An 18591-nucleotide genomic window follows, 5' to 3' on the forward strand; every position below is an offset into this window, starting at 1 on the left:
TATTGTTTCAAACAGTTTACAAATTCTAAACAGAAACCTACTGGGAAATACAATAGTTTAGAATAAGATTCCAAGCTATAAAAGGCTCCTCTTGCATTCCCCCCCCTCTTGCTCCTCTGGCTCCTTTTGCCCTTCTTCCTCTTGTCTATCTCTGGGACCCGAAGCTTAGACCATCACCCCCCCCCCATCCTCCTTTCTCTCTCTCTGCCTCTCCTTGGAACTTCACGCTTCTCTCTGGACTCTGTAAGGCAGCCTATTTCTATAATATATTCTTTATGCCATCACTTCTGGCTGTGCTTCTTATTTGATTCTACTCCTGGTGGATTTTCTGTGAAGGTATGGAACTCGGGACCTAGCGTTTGTAAGGGCGCCTCACATAACCCCTTCAACCTCACATTGTGGGGGCGCTACCAACCTTACATTTGCAAGTCAAGTTCTTCAGTCACAGAGCAGAGCCAGGAAGTATAGGTTTAGATGTGTTGGCTCAGCCTTGGCCAACTCAACTATGTCTTCCCACCTTGGTCAACTCAACTATGTCTTCCCACCTTTGCCTGTGGTGGATTGAGTCATTTGCAGGATAGTGACTCATCCGGGCCTGGTGGTCCTGGACTGGCCTCACTGTCCGAGATATGCGGAACTTGTGTGTCTTAAGTGGGACAGGAAGATAAAGCTCCCTCTTGACCTCCTCACTTAGGGTCCCAGTCTCATGGAGAAACCCCAGTACTTTAGACTTACAGCATGGCTCTTGAGCACCAGGCCTTGATTTAGAGGGGTTACTCAAAATGGTAATGACCACGTCAGTTAAGGTCCAAGAAATCCTTTACCATGGCAACTTATGCCAAGACTTGGAAGGCTTTCCAGCAGTGGTGTGCCAGGGACCAGGTGGAGCCATTGTGTGCTCCCTTTCCAGTAGTCCTGGGTTTCCTCCAGGCCAGTCTAGAGAAAGGCCTGGCAGTAGCTACCCTTAAGGTACTATTTATTTATTTAATTCATTTTCTAGCATGTTGTCCCCAAAGAGCTCAGAACGGGTTACTGGTTGAACATAATTTCTATACATGTTTTTATCCTAACTTGATATATGCTAGGGGATAATGATAATATACAGTTTACTGGTTACAATTTGCTAAGGTTGTCCTTACAATGCAAGGTTTCTAGTACAAGTCCAGAGAAAGGCCTGGCAGTGGCTTCCCTAAAGAACCTAGTCTTCCAATAACACACAGATAAAAATATAATGTAAGGAAAACAATAAAAAAAAATATCCTTTTTTCTGGATATTGTTTTGGGACAGAAAAAAAAGAAAAGAAAACAACTGGACATTTTATTGCTTGATTGGAAACAGTACTAATTTATTATCCATTATATTTTTTTTCCAGGGTTATACATCCTTTTGGAATGACTGTATCTCATCTGGTTTACGTGGTTGTATGTTGATTGAATTGGCACTAAGAGGTCGTTTGCAACTAGAGTCTTGTGGTATGAGACGTAAAGGCCTATTAACAAGAAAGGTAAGAAGATAGGAATAGGTTTAAGATGGAAAAAAGTTGATAGAAATGTATAAAACTCAAAGGCTAGATGTACTTAAAGCAGTGGTCTTCATTGCCAGGCCCGCAAGTCAATGGCAGGCCTCTGTGGTGGCCCGTGGAGCCTGTGAAGAATATCATCTTCCCTGCCGGGATCCGGCACTTTTGGCTTCCAGCGTTGCAGTCCTTTACTAAGGGCAGTGTGAATGAAGTAAACACTCTGCCTTTGGTGGCACCAGAAGCTTTCCCTCTGCTACAGCTTCCTGTCCATGCAGTAGGAACTGTAGCAGAGGGAAAGCTTCCGGGCCACTGAAGGCAGCGTGTTTACTTCATTCACACTGCCCATAGCCCAAGGAATGCAGGACTGCAGCGCTGGAAACAAAAAATGTTGGATCCCAATGGGGGAGGGAAAGGGGAAGAAGATACCAGACCTTTGTGGGAAGAAAGTTGGGGAGGAAAGGGGAAGGGCAAGAGAGGTAAGAAATGGTGCACATCGATGGAGAAGAGGGAAGGGCAGAGAGAGGGGATGGTGTACATAGATGGAGAGGAGGAGAAGACATGGAAAAGTGGACAGTTGAGAAGGAAGCAGAAAAAATGGAAGAAAGTTGAATGTTAAAACTTAATGCCAAGGATGGATGTAGTATAAAAAAAAAACTCTCCAATGTATCTATATGTCCTAAAAGGCTCAATCATTGATTGGTGATATTTCCATACGCTCAGAAAAGTGGAGCTCTATTGTGGAGTTTTAGCCCCCTTGACGGAGCTCACCGTCCAGCCATAGTGTATGTGTTTTAACAATTGCTGAAACAGGTCTTTCTTCTTCTGATAGAATAGACGATTTTTATTTTTACTTTATACTTTTCTGTATTTACTTATATGAACTTTATTATATATATATTTGCAAATATCAGATAAGACCACAAATCTAAAGTAATCTTCACTTAAATTAAATGAAGTACGGGGCCCCGTTTCGGAATCTGCTTCAGGAGACCCGATGTGGAAACTCAAATCATTTTCTGGCAGTAACTATGCCGACTGAAATGTTTTGCTGCATGTTAGCAACTTATTTGTCTCTCACTTTTGTTAGACACTAATCTGTTGTCTCTTTAATAATATTACATCAGCACAATGCTCTACATTAGAGAAACTCAGGGGCAGTCCTTATAGTGACGTCAGCTGGTTAGGGCGCTCCCCCATGTGACCATTTTAAAAACAGCTCCATTGGCAACATCTTTTATCAGTTACTATTAAGATGCACCTGTGTAAACACTGATCAAATTTCAAACGTGGTATGTATGATTAGACTTCCCTCTCCCAGTTTGCCTGAACTTGTTATACAGTGGTGTTGAAATGCAGTTAGAGAGTCACCACTTGATGCACTCTTATGTTTGTATTCACAGAATGAAAAACTATATATAATATGCAAAGTCGCAGCAAACCTTTCAGTCAGCATAGTTACTGCCAGAAAATTATTTGAGTTTCTACGTCGGGTCTCCTGAAGCAGATTCCGAAACGGGGCCCCGTACTTAATTTAAGTTAAGTGAAGATTACTTTAGATTTGTGGTATTATCTGATATTTGCAAAAATATATATAATAAAGTTCATATAAGTAAATACAGAAAAGTATAAAGTAAAAATAAAAATCGTCTTTTCTATCAGAAGAAAGACCTGTTTAAGCGATTGTGAAAAAACATACGCTATGACTAGATGGTGAGCTCCGCCAGGGGGGGCTAAAACTCCCCAATAGAGCTCCACTTTTTTGAGCACATGGAAGTATCACCAATCAATGATCGAGCCTTTTAGGACATATTGATACATTGGGGAGATTTTTTTGTTTATAGTATTCACCTCTCTCATCTGCTTTATCAAAGTTGAAAGATGGATGTAGGGCAGAAAGTGAAGGAGAGAAAATCAGCAAATGGATAAGAAGGTCCTGGAAACAGATAAGAGCACAGTCAGAAGGAAGGGCAGCTAGAGCCTGGGAAAAGATGATTAGAAAATAAAATCACCAGACAACAAAGGTATGAAAAATTATTTTATTTTCAATTCAGTGATTGATATGAGTTTTGAGAGTTTATATCTGCTGTCTGTCTTTTACAACCCCGCTCTCTTCCTGGACAAATGGATTATGCATCCCATGTCGCAAGACTGCTTGTAGGAAGCCTCATTTACATGATTTTTTTCAGTCCCTCCCCTCTTACCTCAGGACTGCCCTCAGGACTCCAGTTGCTCTCCTATAAGCAAAACAATAGGAGCTAGTCTTTTCTGCTCGTGTTTAATTTTTCTTCTGCTCAGTATTTTTACACATTTGCATCTTCGTGCTGCAGCGGGGACAGCTCTGGCTGCGAGAGATCACAGACTTTGTAGATAAAGTCTGTTTCCAGGGGGTTAGCTGCCTTGCAGTGCACTTCCTGGACAGCCTACACTTTCAGATCGGTGCTCAGAGACCGTTCCCTTGGGAGCTGGCTTACCCCAGGTTTGTCCCCTAGTGGGTTTGAGCGCAGACTGTTTGGCTCTGTGGAGGTGTGCCCAGGATCGAAACCAACTGCATTCTTCCGCCAGGTTACATGCGTGGTATGTTCAGTGGATGGTGGAGGTCCACGGCCATTGGTGTTGGACCAGTGGGGCAGTCAGAAGACCAACATTCCAGTTTGCAAGGCTTGTTGAGGCAGAGGAATCTACCTGTAAGCTGTTTCAGCTTCCCTTACTACAGCTCTCAGCACAGCCTGTCAGCAATTTTTTTTTTGGGGGGGGAGTCTTTAAAAGTAGTTTTTTAATAGTTTGCGAGTTAGCTCTAGTCCCCCACCCCATAAAATTGCCATGTTTTATGGGTTCCTGTGCTTTTACCGGGCTGTTTTTCTCTGAAAATTGTACCTGTGGCAGGCATCTTGGATTTTCCCGATTTGAATTTAGTTATTTTTTGCCTCTATAAGCATAGTTTTTGCAAGAAAACCACTCAGATGGACTCTTCAGGGCAGGATACTTTGGATTCATGCCTGTTTGTGGTGGATGCCTCTGTCGAGCAGCCGCATTCTATGTGTTTTGTGGCACAGGAGGGGGGTGAGATTTTGTCGGCCCTGGTTCCCTCGACCCCCTTTAGGGGATCCTGTTGCTCACTCCAGCTGGAGCCAGTCAAAAAAGTCAAAATTGGCCCCTGGGGCCTCCAGTGAAACGCATCCATGATTCGGTGTCAAAGGCAAAAAAATCTTCCAAAAGTGCCTAAAAGAGTTCCCAGGAGGCAGCTGATGCCCCGGACAAGGGGTTTCCCCTGGAATTTATTACCATGCTCTTCCAGGCTTAACTGGACAAGAAAAAGGCATCATATGTGCCTCCTTTGGCATCCTTGCTGGCTACATAGATTCCCCCTTCCCAGGACATGGATCTTAAATCCAGATTTCCTGAGTTGTCCAGGGATGATTCATCAGCTGATGACACGGATGACTGAGATGACCTGATGATGCCTTTGCTTACATTGGCAGGCACTACCACTATGGGGGATATAGCGGTGCTCATGGATCTCTAAGATCTGGATCTAGGAGAGATTCCTGAACTAGGTGAGGACTCCACAGTGCAGAGATTCGTTAATCCCTCAATTGGTCGGTCTAGTTTCCAGATCCCTCTAGGAGTTGAAATTGTAGATTGGGCAGTCAGCAGTAGTGGAATGCTCTCTTATGAGTAACACAAAGCCACAGTCTTTGTCTTTTCCTGATCATCCGGTCATATTAAAGATGCTCACGAATCACTGGGAGGTGCCGGAGGGTCTTCTGAGAGTTGCTAGAACCATGTCCAAGCTCTGCCCAATGGCAGATGCATTTAATCAATGTTTGGCACAGGTTACCAAGTGCACTTCTCTCCGTAATGATAGAGGAGTTGTGCTGAAGGACACAGGATGGTAGGATTGATTTTGTCCTCAAATGGCTCTTTGACTCTGCGGCCTCTAGGTTGAAAGCAGCCACGGCCGTTTCCTTTGTGGCCAGAGCTTATCATTCTAAGCTACGCCATGATCCTAACACTATAGTGCAGGGGTGCCCAACGCGTCGATCGCGATCGACCAGTAGCTCAGGAAGGCAACGCGAGTCGATCGCGGAGCCTATCCCGGGCTCTGTGATAGACTCGTGTTGCCGTCCTGATCTACGGGCCGATCAGCCTTCCTCTCCAGTGTTCTTTCTCCCTAGGGCCTTTTAGCTGGGCGATCCGCCCAGCTGTCATCTGCCGCTGCTGAACAAAAAACCGGCTTGGAGATTTCAGCCCGTAGCGAACTTATGCTCCGGGCTCTAACGTGTGCGTGCCGGCTTCTCTTCTCTTCCCTCCGAAACCGGAAGTTATGTCCGGGGGGGGGGGGGGGAGGGGAGAAGGGAAGCCGGCGCGCACATGTTGAGAGCCCTGAAGCAAGCGTTCGCTACGGGCTAATGCGGGAGACAGGTTAGTGAAGCATTTGTTCTTCTTCCTGCCGGGTCCTGCCTACTTTCTGTTTCCGCGAAGGCAGGACCCGGCAGCATTTCCCCCAATAGGTTGATCAGCCTTCCTCTTCCCGACGGCAGAATTAACGTCGGGGAGAGGAATGCTGGTTGGCCGAAGCAGGGAGAGCTTGGGGCCTGTTATTGGTGGCGTTTGGGGCCTGGTCCCCGATGGCAATGGCAGTGGCAATGGCTTGGGGGAGGGCAGGGAGAAAGAAAGAAAAAGGGCAGGCAGGGAGACAGAAGGAAAGAAGAGAAACAGAAAAAAATGAAAGGGAGGCAGAGAGAAAGAAAGGGCAGGGAAGAGGAAGGAAAAGTTGGGGGAAGGAATGAGGTCTGGAGGAGAGGAAGCATACAGGCTAAAAGAAGGGAAGAAAGATTGTATGCACAGTCAGAAGAAGAAAGTGCAACCAGAGACTCATGAAATCACCAGACAAGGTAGGGAAAATGATTTTATTTTAAATTTAGTGATCAAAATGTGTCTGAATTTATATCTGCTGTCTATATTTTACACTAAGGTCCCCTTTTACTAAACCGCAATAGAGGTTTTTAGCGCAGGGAGCCTATGAGTGTCGAGAGCAGCGCTGGGCATTCAGCGCAGCTCCCTGCACTAAAAACTGCTAACGTGGTTTAGTAAAAAGGGAGGGGGGTATATTTGTCTATTTTTGTATGGTTGTTACTGAAGTGATAGTGCATAGAGTCATCTGCTTTGACCTCTTTGAAAACCCTGGAATAGGAATGATGATTAACATTTTCTATGCGTACAGTGTGCGTTGTGTTTTTTTAAAATTTTATTGTTGGTAGATCATTGTGACTTGGTCATTTAAAAAGTAGCTCGCAAGCCCAAAAAGTGTGGGCACCCCTGCTATAGTGCTCCAAGATCTCCCCTTTTTTATTTCAGGTGTGGATTATGTGACAAGAACTTTGTATGATCTCTTCAGAGTGGTGAGCAAGCTTTCAGCGTACTCTATTTTGATGCAGGGGATGTTGTGGATCCGGCAGTGGTCCGGTAATTTATTCTCTACGGCGACCCTGAATAAATTACCTTTTAGAGGGCAATTACTGTTTGGAAGAGGTCTAGACAACCTCATGGCTTGTGTGCAAGATAATAAGCCCAAGTTCTTGCCTAACAGCATAGTCTGGTCATCTCGAGGACCAGGGCACTCTAGCTTTTGTCCCTCCAGACATTCCTGTCAGTACTATGGGGGCTCCTCAGGGCAATGATCCTATCAGTCAGCCAAACAGCGGTTTGGTGGATCCCAGCGTCCACAGTGAACAGGGAGCCACTTGGCATCTACCCCTAAGAAACAGTTCTGACGCCAGGTCCCTGGCTGCTCCTCCATAGATTAGAAGGTGGCTCTCGGCCTTCCTGACAGAATGGTTGGCTATCACCTCTGACTACGGGGCCTTCTTTGAGATGGCTGCAAACTCCAGCTTTATTGGCCCTTGTCGGAGCTTTTTCTGGACTCCCCGGTGGGGAAGCCAGATAAGACAGCCAGGGTAGAGGCCACAGTTCAAAGGTTGCTGGACATTAGGACCATAGAACCCATTCCAGAGCATGGCTCGGACTCTGGCAAATAATCAATATACTTTATATACCCATTTTTCCAGAACACAGGAGATACCTGAGGTTCCATATTCTGCATGGCATTTTCCAGTTTGCAGCCTTGCCCTTCAAGTTCAAGGTGATAGTGGTAGTGGCAGCCCATGTGTGAAAACTTGGAATTCAGGTCCAGGATGACTGGCTCATCAGAGTCCAGTTGGAGTCTGAGGGGTAACCAGCAGTTTTCCAGGTCGTTCAGCTGCTTCACTGCCTAGGCTGGGTGATCAGCTTATGAAAGAGCCACCTCGTGCCAACACAGGACTTGGAATACCTGGGGGTATGCTTCGCCAAAGGACAGAATAAAATTTTTATGCCTGTCTCGTGCCCAGAGAAGCTTTGCCAACTGATATGCGCCTTCCTGGAGACCCTGGTCCCGACAGCCTGACAGTACCTGCAGGTCATGAGGTCCATGGTTATATGCTTGGCTCCCTTAGATGGCAGAGGCTCATAACAGTTTGGTCTGATGGTTGAGTCTTCCATCTCTGTCCCGTGGTTTTCCCCTCTGATCTTCGAATAGGTAATCCTGATGACAAATGCTAGCCTGTTTGACTAGGGTGCTCTTTTCTCAGACAGCACAGTCCAAGGCCAGTGGTCACCACCTGAGAGAAAGTGGTTGATCAATCTCCTGGAGCTTTGGGTGATTCAGCTGGCTCTCCTGTACTTTGAGCATCTTCTCCAGAATCAGACAGTGCGTGTCTTCTCGGACAATGCCATGGCAGTGGCTTATGTCAATTGCCAGGGATGCACCAGGAAGCCCAGCTTCTTTTTCGGTGGGTGGAAAACTACCTTGTGGCAATTTCAGCAGCGCACATAGCAGGAGTGGACAACGTCCAGGCGGATTATCTCAGCCGTCAGACTCTGGATCCCCAGGGAATGGTCCTTGTCCCAGAGAGCATTCATCTGCATAGTGGAACAGTGGTCCAGCATTTGACCTCCATGGTGTCGGCAGTCAGCAAGAAGGTGGATCTGTTCTTCAGCTGCAGTTGCGAGCCAGGAAGAGAAGGCTTGGACACGCTGGTACAGCCCTTGACCACTGGAGGGTCATCTTTGTCTTCCCTCCATGGCCTATGATAGGCCATCTGCTGAGATGGATCAAGGCGCACAGAGGTAAGGTGGTTCGTGTGGTGCCCAACTAGCTGAGACAACCATGGCATGCCAACCTGGTTCGTTTGCAGCTGGATCTTTTTGTTTGCTTGAGGATAAAGTAGTATTATAGTTATGTTTATAAACATTTATAAACAAAGCCCTGCCAGCTGAAGATCTCTAACTCTAGTTCAGCAGCCAGAACTTTGATTTATAAAATGACAATTGTACAGAATATTGTTTCTTTTTATACTTTAATAAAATAAGTTTAGTATAAAACTATTTGAGGCTTGTGCGGATAGGATCAGATGGTTTGTGGGGACTGAGCTCGTGAGGACGGGGCAGAGATGGGGACAAATTTTTTCTCAGTGTCATTCTCTAGTTTTTATATTTGCTACTCTACTTTCATGCTCTTTTCCTGGAACACACTTTGGGAGTTGCAGATTCGCTGATTGTCTGTCTTAATAAGTACTGGTAAGCTGAACTTATGATTTATTGACAAGCCTTTTTAAGAGTACTATCTGAATATTTATTTCTAAACTGCTTATACCTAAGTGGTTCACATTTATAACATCCATAATAGTTCAGAAGACATTGCTTTGGGGGTCCCTAGTTGGGGTGTCTCCTTCTGTTTATGTAGGCTGCATCTCCTTATAGCAGTTTCTTTCAGGTTTATACATTTTCAATTGTTTGATTGTTATGACTTTCCATGTTATGAGCAGATTAGACTTATTTGTCGGAGAGTGTCACCATACCCCTTTTGTGTATGTCATCTACAGGTGTCACTGTCTGCTTTTGCATGAACTGGAGTCGTGAGGTAAGAGGAGAGGGTCTGAAAAAATTATATAAATGAAGCTTCCTATAAGCAGTCTCGCAACATGGGATGCATAACCCATTTTTCCAGGAATAGAGCGTGAATTTACAAGAAAGAAGATTAGCAAAGGTAAGAACCTAATCTTTTGAAATTTTGCACTGTTCAGGAAGAAATAGTGTACTGCATGCATAATCTGGCATCATTGGTTTCAGTTGGGTATAGTTTGTGGTCCTGCATTTGAATAGGGTTCATTGTGTGACTTAAGGCCAGGTGTTCTGGTAGGAATGAATGTCGAGAAGCGCTATTGGCAGCAAGGCCCCAAGTAGGAAGATATATGTTGGCTCTCGCTTAAAAATTATTGAAGATCACTGACTTAAAGGATCAATTTCTTTTTTTCCAAGTGTTCGACTTGGGTATTGTGTAGCTTCTTTGAAAATATGAGAGACTGTGGCGCAGTGGTTAAAGCTACAATCTCAGCACTCTGAGGTTTTGGGTTCAAACCCACTACTGCTTCTTGTGATCCTGGGCAAGTCACTTAATCCCCATTGTTCACTAAGACAGACAGGGAAAAATGTTTGACTACCTGAATAAATTCATAAAAACTGTTCTGAGCTCCCTTGGGAGAACAGTATAGAAAATTGAAAGAATAAATAAATATTTCCCAGTTTATATATTTTGATGAGTGGCTTTACTACCAATGCCACTATAATTCTGGGACAATATATTTCAGATTTTTATGGACCAAATGGAATGTTACAGATCTGGCATTATTTTTAAACCCCCTATTTACTTATATTATTGATAATTCTCAAAGGACAAGCAATATATAGGGGTCCTTTTATCAAGCACGTCTTACATTCATCACGTGCTAACCCCCGTGGCCGGCTAAAAAACTAACGCCTGCTCAATGCAGGCGTTAGCGGCTAGCGCGGCAGGCAGTTTAACGCGCGGTATTATGCGCATTAAACCTACCGCAGCTTGATAAAAGGACCCCATAGTTTCACAAGTGGGTGGTGATATCCAATGGAGCCCTCACACGGGAACCACTTTCGAGAGCGTCACTTTCCTGCCTTCTCCTGTCGTGCAGGACCTAGGTAATTGCCATTTTTCTACAGAGCATAATGGGGACTCTGTTCCGGTGCTTTCCATCAGCTCACATCAATAGTGGCTTTTTGCTTATTTTTTCACAAATCTTGCTAATCCACTAATAAGTCCTGCTGCTGTTTGGACTTTGTTTTCCCCAGATATTTGCTTAATTAGGCTGGTTAGACATTTTTTAAAGTTTTCTTTTCTATCTTTCGGGATTGATCATCCCCTGTTTCCCTGTCATGGGGGGAAGGGATCACTCACATGCATTTGGCACTATATATATCCACCTTGAACCGCAAGGTAAAGGCAGAATAGAAATCACTAATATAATGTAATATATAAAAGGGAGGGGTGCTATTTTATAAATGTGTAAATGCCCTAAAAGAGCAGTACAAAAAAGAACCAACAAAACCTGCAGTAAAAGAGCACACCATAAAAACAAAACAAAACTGCAGGAAAATGTACAGGGTGTAGGAATTTATTGAGATAATGACAAAAAAATCTTAAAACGAGTGCATAAGCTACATAAAAAGATATCCAAAACAACTGGTCCTAATATTCATGTGGACCGGACCTGACACAGTGTCACAATGGGAATAATACATACTTCAGCATGTACATGTTTTATAAACAATAATAATAACTTTATTCTTCTATACCGCCACAATCTTGCGACTTCTAGGCGGTTTACAATCAAGAGAGCTGGATATTCAGCGAAATACAGTAAGCAGATATTCAGAGGAAATATAGAGAGCAGAGACCTTAAGAGACAATAATATAGAAATACAATTTGCTGAACAAAATTATAAGATGTACAATTTGCTGAACTAAATTATAAGATGTACATTTTAGTAGGTGATGTCTGACTGGACTTGTTGGGAATAAATAGCAATGAAAAATTATGATAAGAGGAAGATAGCAGATTATATATATAACAGTGCTGCGAATTCTGGTGGGATAGGGAGGGGGGAGGGGAGAGCGGGTCAATTGTTTAGGTATTTCTGGAACAGATATGTTTTTAGGCGTTTCCTAAATTCCCCGTAAGTAGTTAGCGAAAGCAGTTGGTTTAGGTCTTTGCCCCATAGGGCTGCTTTGTGAGAGAGAAGGTGTTCATGGTATTTTTTCATTTTTCAGCCTCTAATTGGAGGGGAAATGAATTTAGAGTGTGTGTTTCTCTTGAGTTTGTTGTTAGAGAATGAGATAAGGTCCGTTATGTACTTGGGGGTGAGGCCGTATAGTACTTTGAAGCAGAGGCAGGCAAATTTAAACCTTACTCGGGCTTCCGTTGGTTGCCAGTGCAGCTGCCGATAGTAGGGTGTCAACGTGGTCGAATTTCTTTAGCCCAAAGATAAGTCTGACCGCAGCATTTTGCATTATTTGAAGACGTCTCATATTCTTTTGTGAGATTGCTAGATAGGTGATGTTGCAGTAGTCGAGTTGACTCAGTATGAGGGATTGCACTATGATTCTGAATGTTGACTTATTGAAGTATGATTTAATGGTTCTGAGTTTCCAGAGGGTAAGGAAACCTTTTCTGAATAAGGAATCCACTTATTCCTTCATTGATGGCATTGGTCTAGAGTAACTCCTAATATCTTCATGCACAGTGAAGGGGAAGGGAGATCGAGTCGTCCCCCTTCACTGCACCGGAGGAGCCCACGCGGTTGGCCGGCTCTTCATCTGGCCTGCCTTTCAGCCCTTTTAGGGGCACAGCAGACCAGACCTTTTGCTTAAATTTTCACTCTCAGCACAGTGAAGGGGAAGGGAGATCGAGTCATCCCCCTTCACTGCACCGGAGGAGCCCACGTGGTCGGCGGTTGGCCGGCTCTTCATCTGGCCTGCCTTTCAGCCCTTTTAGGGGCACAGCAGACCAGACCTTTCACTTAAATTTTCACTCTCAGCACAGTGAAGGGGAAGGGAGATCGAGTCGTCCCCCTTCACTGCACTGGAGGAGCCCACGCGGTCGGCGGTTGGCCGGCTCTTCATCTGGCCTGCCTTTCAGCCCTTTTAGGGGCACAGCAGACCAGACCTTTCGTTTAAATTTTCACTCTCAGCTAGTGAAGGGGAAGGGAGATCGAGTCATCCCCCTTCACTGCACCGGAGGAGCCCACGCGGTCGGCGGTTGGCCGGCTCTTCATCTGGCCTGCCTTTCAGCCCTTTTAGGGGCACAGCAGACCAGACCTTTTGCTTAAATTTTCACTCTCAGCACAGTGAAGGGGAAGGGAGATCGAGTCGTCCCCCTTCACTGCACCGGAGGAGCCCACGCGGTTGGCGGTTGGCCGGCTCTTCATCTGGCCTGCCTTTCAGCCCTTTTAGGGGCACAGCAGACCAGACCTTTCGTTTAAATTTTCACTCTCAGCACAGTGAAGGGGAAGGGAGATCGAGTCGTCCCCATTCACTGCACCGGAGGAGCCCACGCGGTCGGCGGTTGGCCGTCTCTTCATTTGGCCTGCCTTTCAGCCCTTTTAGGGGCACAGCAGACCAGACCTTTTCGTTTAAATTTTCACTCTCAGCACAGTGAAGGGGAAGGGAGATCGAGTCGTCCCCCTTCACTGCACTGGAGGAGCCCACGCGGTCGGCGGTTGGCCGGCTCTTCATCTGGCCTGCCTTTCAGCCCTTTTAGGGGCACAGCAGACCAGACCTTTCGCTTAAATTTTCACTCTCAGCACAGTGAAGGGGAAGGGAGATCGAGTCGTCCCCCTTCACTGCACTGGAGGAGCCCACGCGGTCGGCGGTTGGCCGGCTCTTCATCTGGCCTGCCTTTCAGCCCTTTTAGGAGCACAGCAGACCAGACCTTTCGTTTAAATTTTCACTCTCAGCACAGTGAAGGGGAAGGGAGATCGAGTCGTCCCCCTTCACTGCACCGGAGGAGCCCACGCGGTCGGCGGTTAGCCCCTGCCCTCCTAAGCCGGTCTCTCAGGCCTATTTCCTCACATTCAAAAAAAAAAAAACACCAAGGGCCGACTCCAAGCTCCTCGCCCCTAATTCCTTAGGGCCAAGCACCCTATTCCTTGCCTCTTACTTGCGGCCACTCGGACCAAAGCACCTTCCTTTAAACCTTATAGATCTATAATTGTTAATGCCCAGGACTCTTACTTGTTCTTGCCTTTATACTATTTCTGCTTTTGATTTATATTGTACAACTGCTCATGCCTTTAATCTTGATTGCCTAGACCAATATTCCATCTTGTAGACCTGTTCATTGTCTTTCTTAACACTCCCTGCACCTCCAGTCTGCCCTCACCCCTCTCCCTGCCCAGCCCCCCTCGCCATCCTACCTATCACCAAACATGTCTAGCCCTACTCACAAACTCATTGCCTTCCTCCTTCTTTACCTGCTTACCACAAGAGGCTGGATCTCTAAAGCTTTAGCCTTCGAACCTATACCTATTTACATCGCATGGACTAGAATCCCGGGACCCGACAAACTCCCCCGATCCCACCGGCACGTTCAGGATGTCACAGAAACAGGTCCCTTTCCCATCCCTGTAATCCACACCACCTGCCACCCACCCAGACCAACAAAAAACGATCCCTAAAAAATTTACAACTCACGGAACCCTCGCCCCCCTTAGAACAATCCATTCTTCCTGGTGCCTACCTGAACATCCGCTCGGTCAGAAATAAAGCCCAACTCTTCAAAGATTGGCTTGAAGAAACCCACCTAGACTCCTAACTGAAACTTGGCTCATTTCCGACCAGGATGCCATCATAGCGGACATTCTCCCACCACACTACAAAATTATCCCCCTCTCAAGAAACTCCAAAAGGGGAGGTGGCCTGGCCATCATACTACGCGACCACCTTCACTTCCAAATCCTAGATTCCAAATTAACCAATGACCTAGAAATCCTCACCTGCAAAATCTCCAAAACCGACCTCATTGATAACCTCATCGTCACACTATTCTACATTCCCCCTAATAAATGGAACCTAGCAAAAGAAGACTACTATGAATTCCTTCTCTTGAATTCGGCAGCTGGCAGCTGAATTCTCCTAGCGGGAGACATCAACCTTCACCTTGAGCAAGAAGAAAACCCCACTCTTGCAGACCTATACTCCTTCCTCACTTCAATAGGCTTCACCAAGCCACCCCCTTACCATAACACACAATAAAGGACACCAGCTTGACATGGTCACCTTCCTTTCTAACTCCCCCACTACTCCCAACATAAATCTCACAAAACAAAATTGGTCTAATACCCCCTGGTCCGACCACCTCCTATGTCATTTTGAACTATCCTGGTTCAAAAAACAACCAGACAGGAAACACACATAACCAAACAAAGACGATGACCTGGACAAGAGAAAAAATCAATCCAGTAGATTTCTGGTCTCATTACACCCTCACTCCTAACTCCGACCCCAACCCCAACTTCCACCTTGACTGGAAAAACTTCAGCAACCAAGACCTCAATACCATCGCCCCCCTAAAACTTCGCAAGAAAACCCCTCGGCCCCCAAATAAATGGTTTGATGCGGATCTCTCAGCCTTAAAACGCGAAGTAAGGAAACTAGAAAGAACATGGCGTAAATCAGGGACCGACAATGATAGACTTATCTGGCGACCAAAAGTCAACGAATACAAAAAATTAATTGCCGAAAAAACACAGCAAATATTACTCCCAACTCATCAACACCCCTTCTCTAAACAGTAAAGCACTTTTCAGATTAGTTAATTCCCTTCTAGACACCGATTCATACAAACAGACCAGCTCAGAACCCGCCCCCCGCAACAATCCTAGCTGACCACTTTGCCAACAAAATCCAAACCTTAAAATCATCTCTTACAACTCCCAACACTGAGACAATATTCAACCTTCCAGCAATAGACACAACAGGTTCAAGGGCCGACATGACCTGGAGCTCCTTCGAAAGCCCAGACTGGAGCCTTTTTCTCAAACTCTTCTCAAAATACGCCAACTCCAACTGCCTGTTAGACAACTGCCCACCTGCCATCATTAAATCCCCCCCCCCCCCAATTCAAAGCCGCTCTTCAATTGAGTCACACTATGCCTGTCCACTGGTCTCTTCCCGACTGAACTCAGACACATTCTCAAAAACAACAAAGAACCCATCTCCTCCGCCGCTAACTATAGACCCATCGCTAACATACCACTCTTCCAGAAACTCATGGAAGGCCTCATTAACCATGACCTCACGAACTACCTAGAAAAGTTCAACATCTTTCATGATTCTCAATCCGGCTTCCGCTCAAACCACAGCACAGAAACGGTCATAGCTGCTCTAATCAATTACCTCCTCCACCTATTCTCACTGGGCAAAAGCGCCCTAGTACTCCAATTCGACCTAAGCAGCGCTTTCGATCTGGTCGACCACGACATCATGCTCCGCTGCCTCGACTCCATCGGCATCTCCGGCCAAGTACTTAACTGGTTCTCAAGCTTCCTAACTAACCGCACTTATCAGGTCCACAGCAACGGAACCTTCTCCCATCAATGGCATAACCCCTGCGGAGTCCCACAAGGCTCCCCATTATCCCCCTCCCTTTTCAACATTTACTTGGCCCCTCTAGCACGGATACTAGCCGACCTAAACCTTAAATCATTCATATACGCTGACGACATCACCATTATCATCCCCCTAACTTCTTTCACTCAACAGACGGAACAACTCACCTCCTCTATCCTCACCAAGCTAGAACAATGGACCTCACAATTTAAATTAAAATTAAACACAGAAAAAACCAAAATCTTCCTGGCAAGCCCTACCCATAAAATACAAACACTTCCCTGAAACTGAACGGCCTAGAATACCCCATTAACCCCACCATAAAAATACTCGGAGTCATCCTAGATAGAAGCTTGACCTTCGAAGCCCACACCAGTGCCCAGGTCAAAAAATGCTTCTGTTCCCTCTGGAAACTTCGCACCATCAAACACCACTTTGACCACCTCTCCTTCTGTTTACTGGTCCAATCACTAATCCTAAGAATACTGGACTACTGTAATATCATATACCTGGGAGCCTATAAAAACACCATCAAACGTCTTAGAATAGTACAAAATGCCGCTGTCCGCCTCATTTTCGGCCTCAAAAAATATGACCACGTCAGCCCCTATTACACCAAACTCCACTGGCTGCCGGTGGAGGCAAGAATCATCTTTAAATTCGCCTGCCTCTGCTTCAAAACCTTAGCAGGCTCTTCACCAATTTACCTATCTGAGCACCTTGAAATTGCAGGCCCCTCTCGTACTCGAAATACCTACCTGTTTTCTTTTCCCTCCCCGAAGGGCTGCCTCTACAAAAAATTCCTCGACCGATCCCTAGCATTCCAAGCAGGCAAATGGAACAAATGCCTCTCCACTGTCATCTCCAATTCCCCCCCCCTATCAAACCTTCAGGAAGTTAACTAAAACCTACCTTTTTGACAAATTTCTCTGAATGTTCTGCTCTCCTCCCTCCTCCCCCTCTGACCTCAACTCTCCCCCAGACTCTTTACCGCAGTATGTAATACTTCTATTTGTAACACTGCTGTATGTAACTCATAGCAAACATAACTACTCCGAATATATTACCTACCTGCAAAAATTAACTTCTCCGTAAATGTAAATTTAACTTGATTGAAAAATGCATTGTCTAAAATGTTAATGTAACATTAACGAAATTGTAACTTTGCTGTAATTGTACAGTCTCTTCTTCTGTTAACCGCATAGAACTTCCATGGTAATGCGGTATACAAGAATAAAGTTATTATTATTATTATTATTATTATTTTATTGATGCATAATGGGGTTTTATTGTCAAGTGGGTGAGGGAAGGCAACGAATAATTTTGTTTTTTCTGGGTTGAGTTTGAGTTTAAAGTCTGTCATCCATTGTTCCATCTCGTTTATGGCATCGGATGCTTTGGGAATGGTTTCCGAGATAGAGTTGGCGAATGGGATGATGATCGTAAAGTCGTCTGCGTAGCTGAATAGTTTTATTTCTAGTTGGGTTAGTTTCACACCTAAAGAGGACATGTAGATATTGAAAAGCAGTAGGGATAGCGGTGACCCTTGTGGCACTCTGGATGAGTTGCTCCAGGTGTCGGAGTGATCGTTGTTAAAGCGTACCTGGTAAGAACGGGATGTGAGGAAGCCACGAAACCAGTTTAGTACCTCAGCTCTGATACCAATGGCGTCAAAGCATTGCATCATTTTCTCATGGTCTACTAGGTCGAAAGCAGAGCTCATGTCGAATTGCATGATCAGGACGTTGAGGCCCTTGCTAAATAATAGGCGCAGATAGTCTAGGATGGCAGTGATTACTGTCTCCGTACTGAATAGGGGTCTAAAGCCGGATTGAGTTTCATGCAGGAGAGAGAATTGGTTAAGGTAGTCCATTAGTTGGGTGTGTACTAGTCCTTCCATGATTTTAACAATGAATGGGATGGATGCTATTGGTCTGTAGTTGGTTATTAGCGCTGGGGATTCTTTTCTATTTTTTGGGATGGGGATTATTATTATGTGGCTGTTGTTAGTGAGGAAACTCCCATTTTTTTAGGTTGTGGGATAGGTAGTGTAATAGTGATATTTTGAATTCTGGTGGTGCCGTTTTCATAATCTCCGGGGGGCAGATATCTAGGATGCAGTGAGATTTAGAGTATTTGTTGTAGAGTTTGGTGTAGGTATTCCATTCTGGATCTAGAAAGGAACTCCAGGTCATGTCTGTAGGTATTTCATTGTCGTGTGAGTTAGCCATTTGGTTGTTGCTGGGGATGATTGTTACATCGTTAATGCTTCTACAATTATTTTTTAGGTTTTTAATTTTGGAATCAAAATAGAGAGCTAGGTCATTCGCGGTGGGTAACTTCATATTATGCTCGGGTGTGGTGTGGCAGGTGGTGTCAAATAGGTTTGTGACTATGTTAAATAATTCTTTTGTATTAATTCCTTGTGAATCTTTGCAGGATAGGTTAATTTTGCGTTTGTCTTTTATCATTTGTTTGTAGGTCTTTATGTAGGCTCTCCAAATGTTGCGGTCTGTCTGTTCTTCTGTTTTATTCCAAATTCTTTCTAGTCGC

General features: G+C 45.1%; 1 protein-coding gene across 1 annotated transcript in view; it reads left to right on the forward strand.

Annotated features, from left to right (window-relative positions):
- The window catches only part of GOLPH3 (golgi phosphoprotein 3), an 88688-nt gene that overhangs the window by 45844 nt on the left and 24253 nt on the right, over nt 1-18591 (forward strand). Inside the window, exon 2 of the mRNA XM_033933392.1 lies at nt 1374-1505. Within this exon, the coding sequence (XP_033789283.1) occupies nt 1374-1505 (132 nt within the window). The remainder of the gene's footprint in view (nt 1-1373; nt 1506-18591) is intronic.

The sequence above is a fragment of the Geotrypetes seraphini genome, chromosome 1 (assembly GCF_902459505.1).
Source record: "Geotrypetes seraphini chromosome 1, aGeoSer1.1, whole genome shotgun sequence".
Lineage (NCBI taxonomy): Eukaryota > Metazoa > Chordata > Amphibia > Gymnophiona > Dermophiidae > Geotrypetes > Geotrypetes seraphini.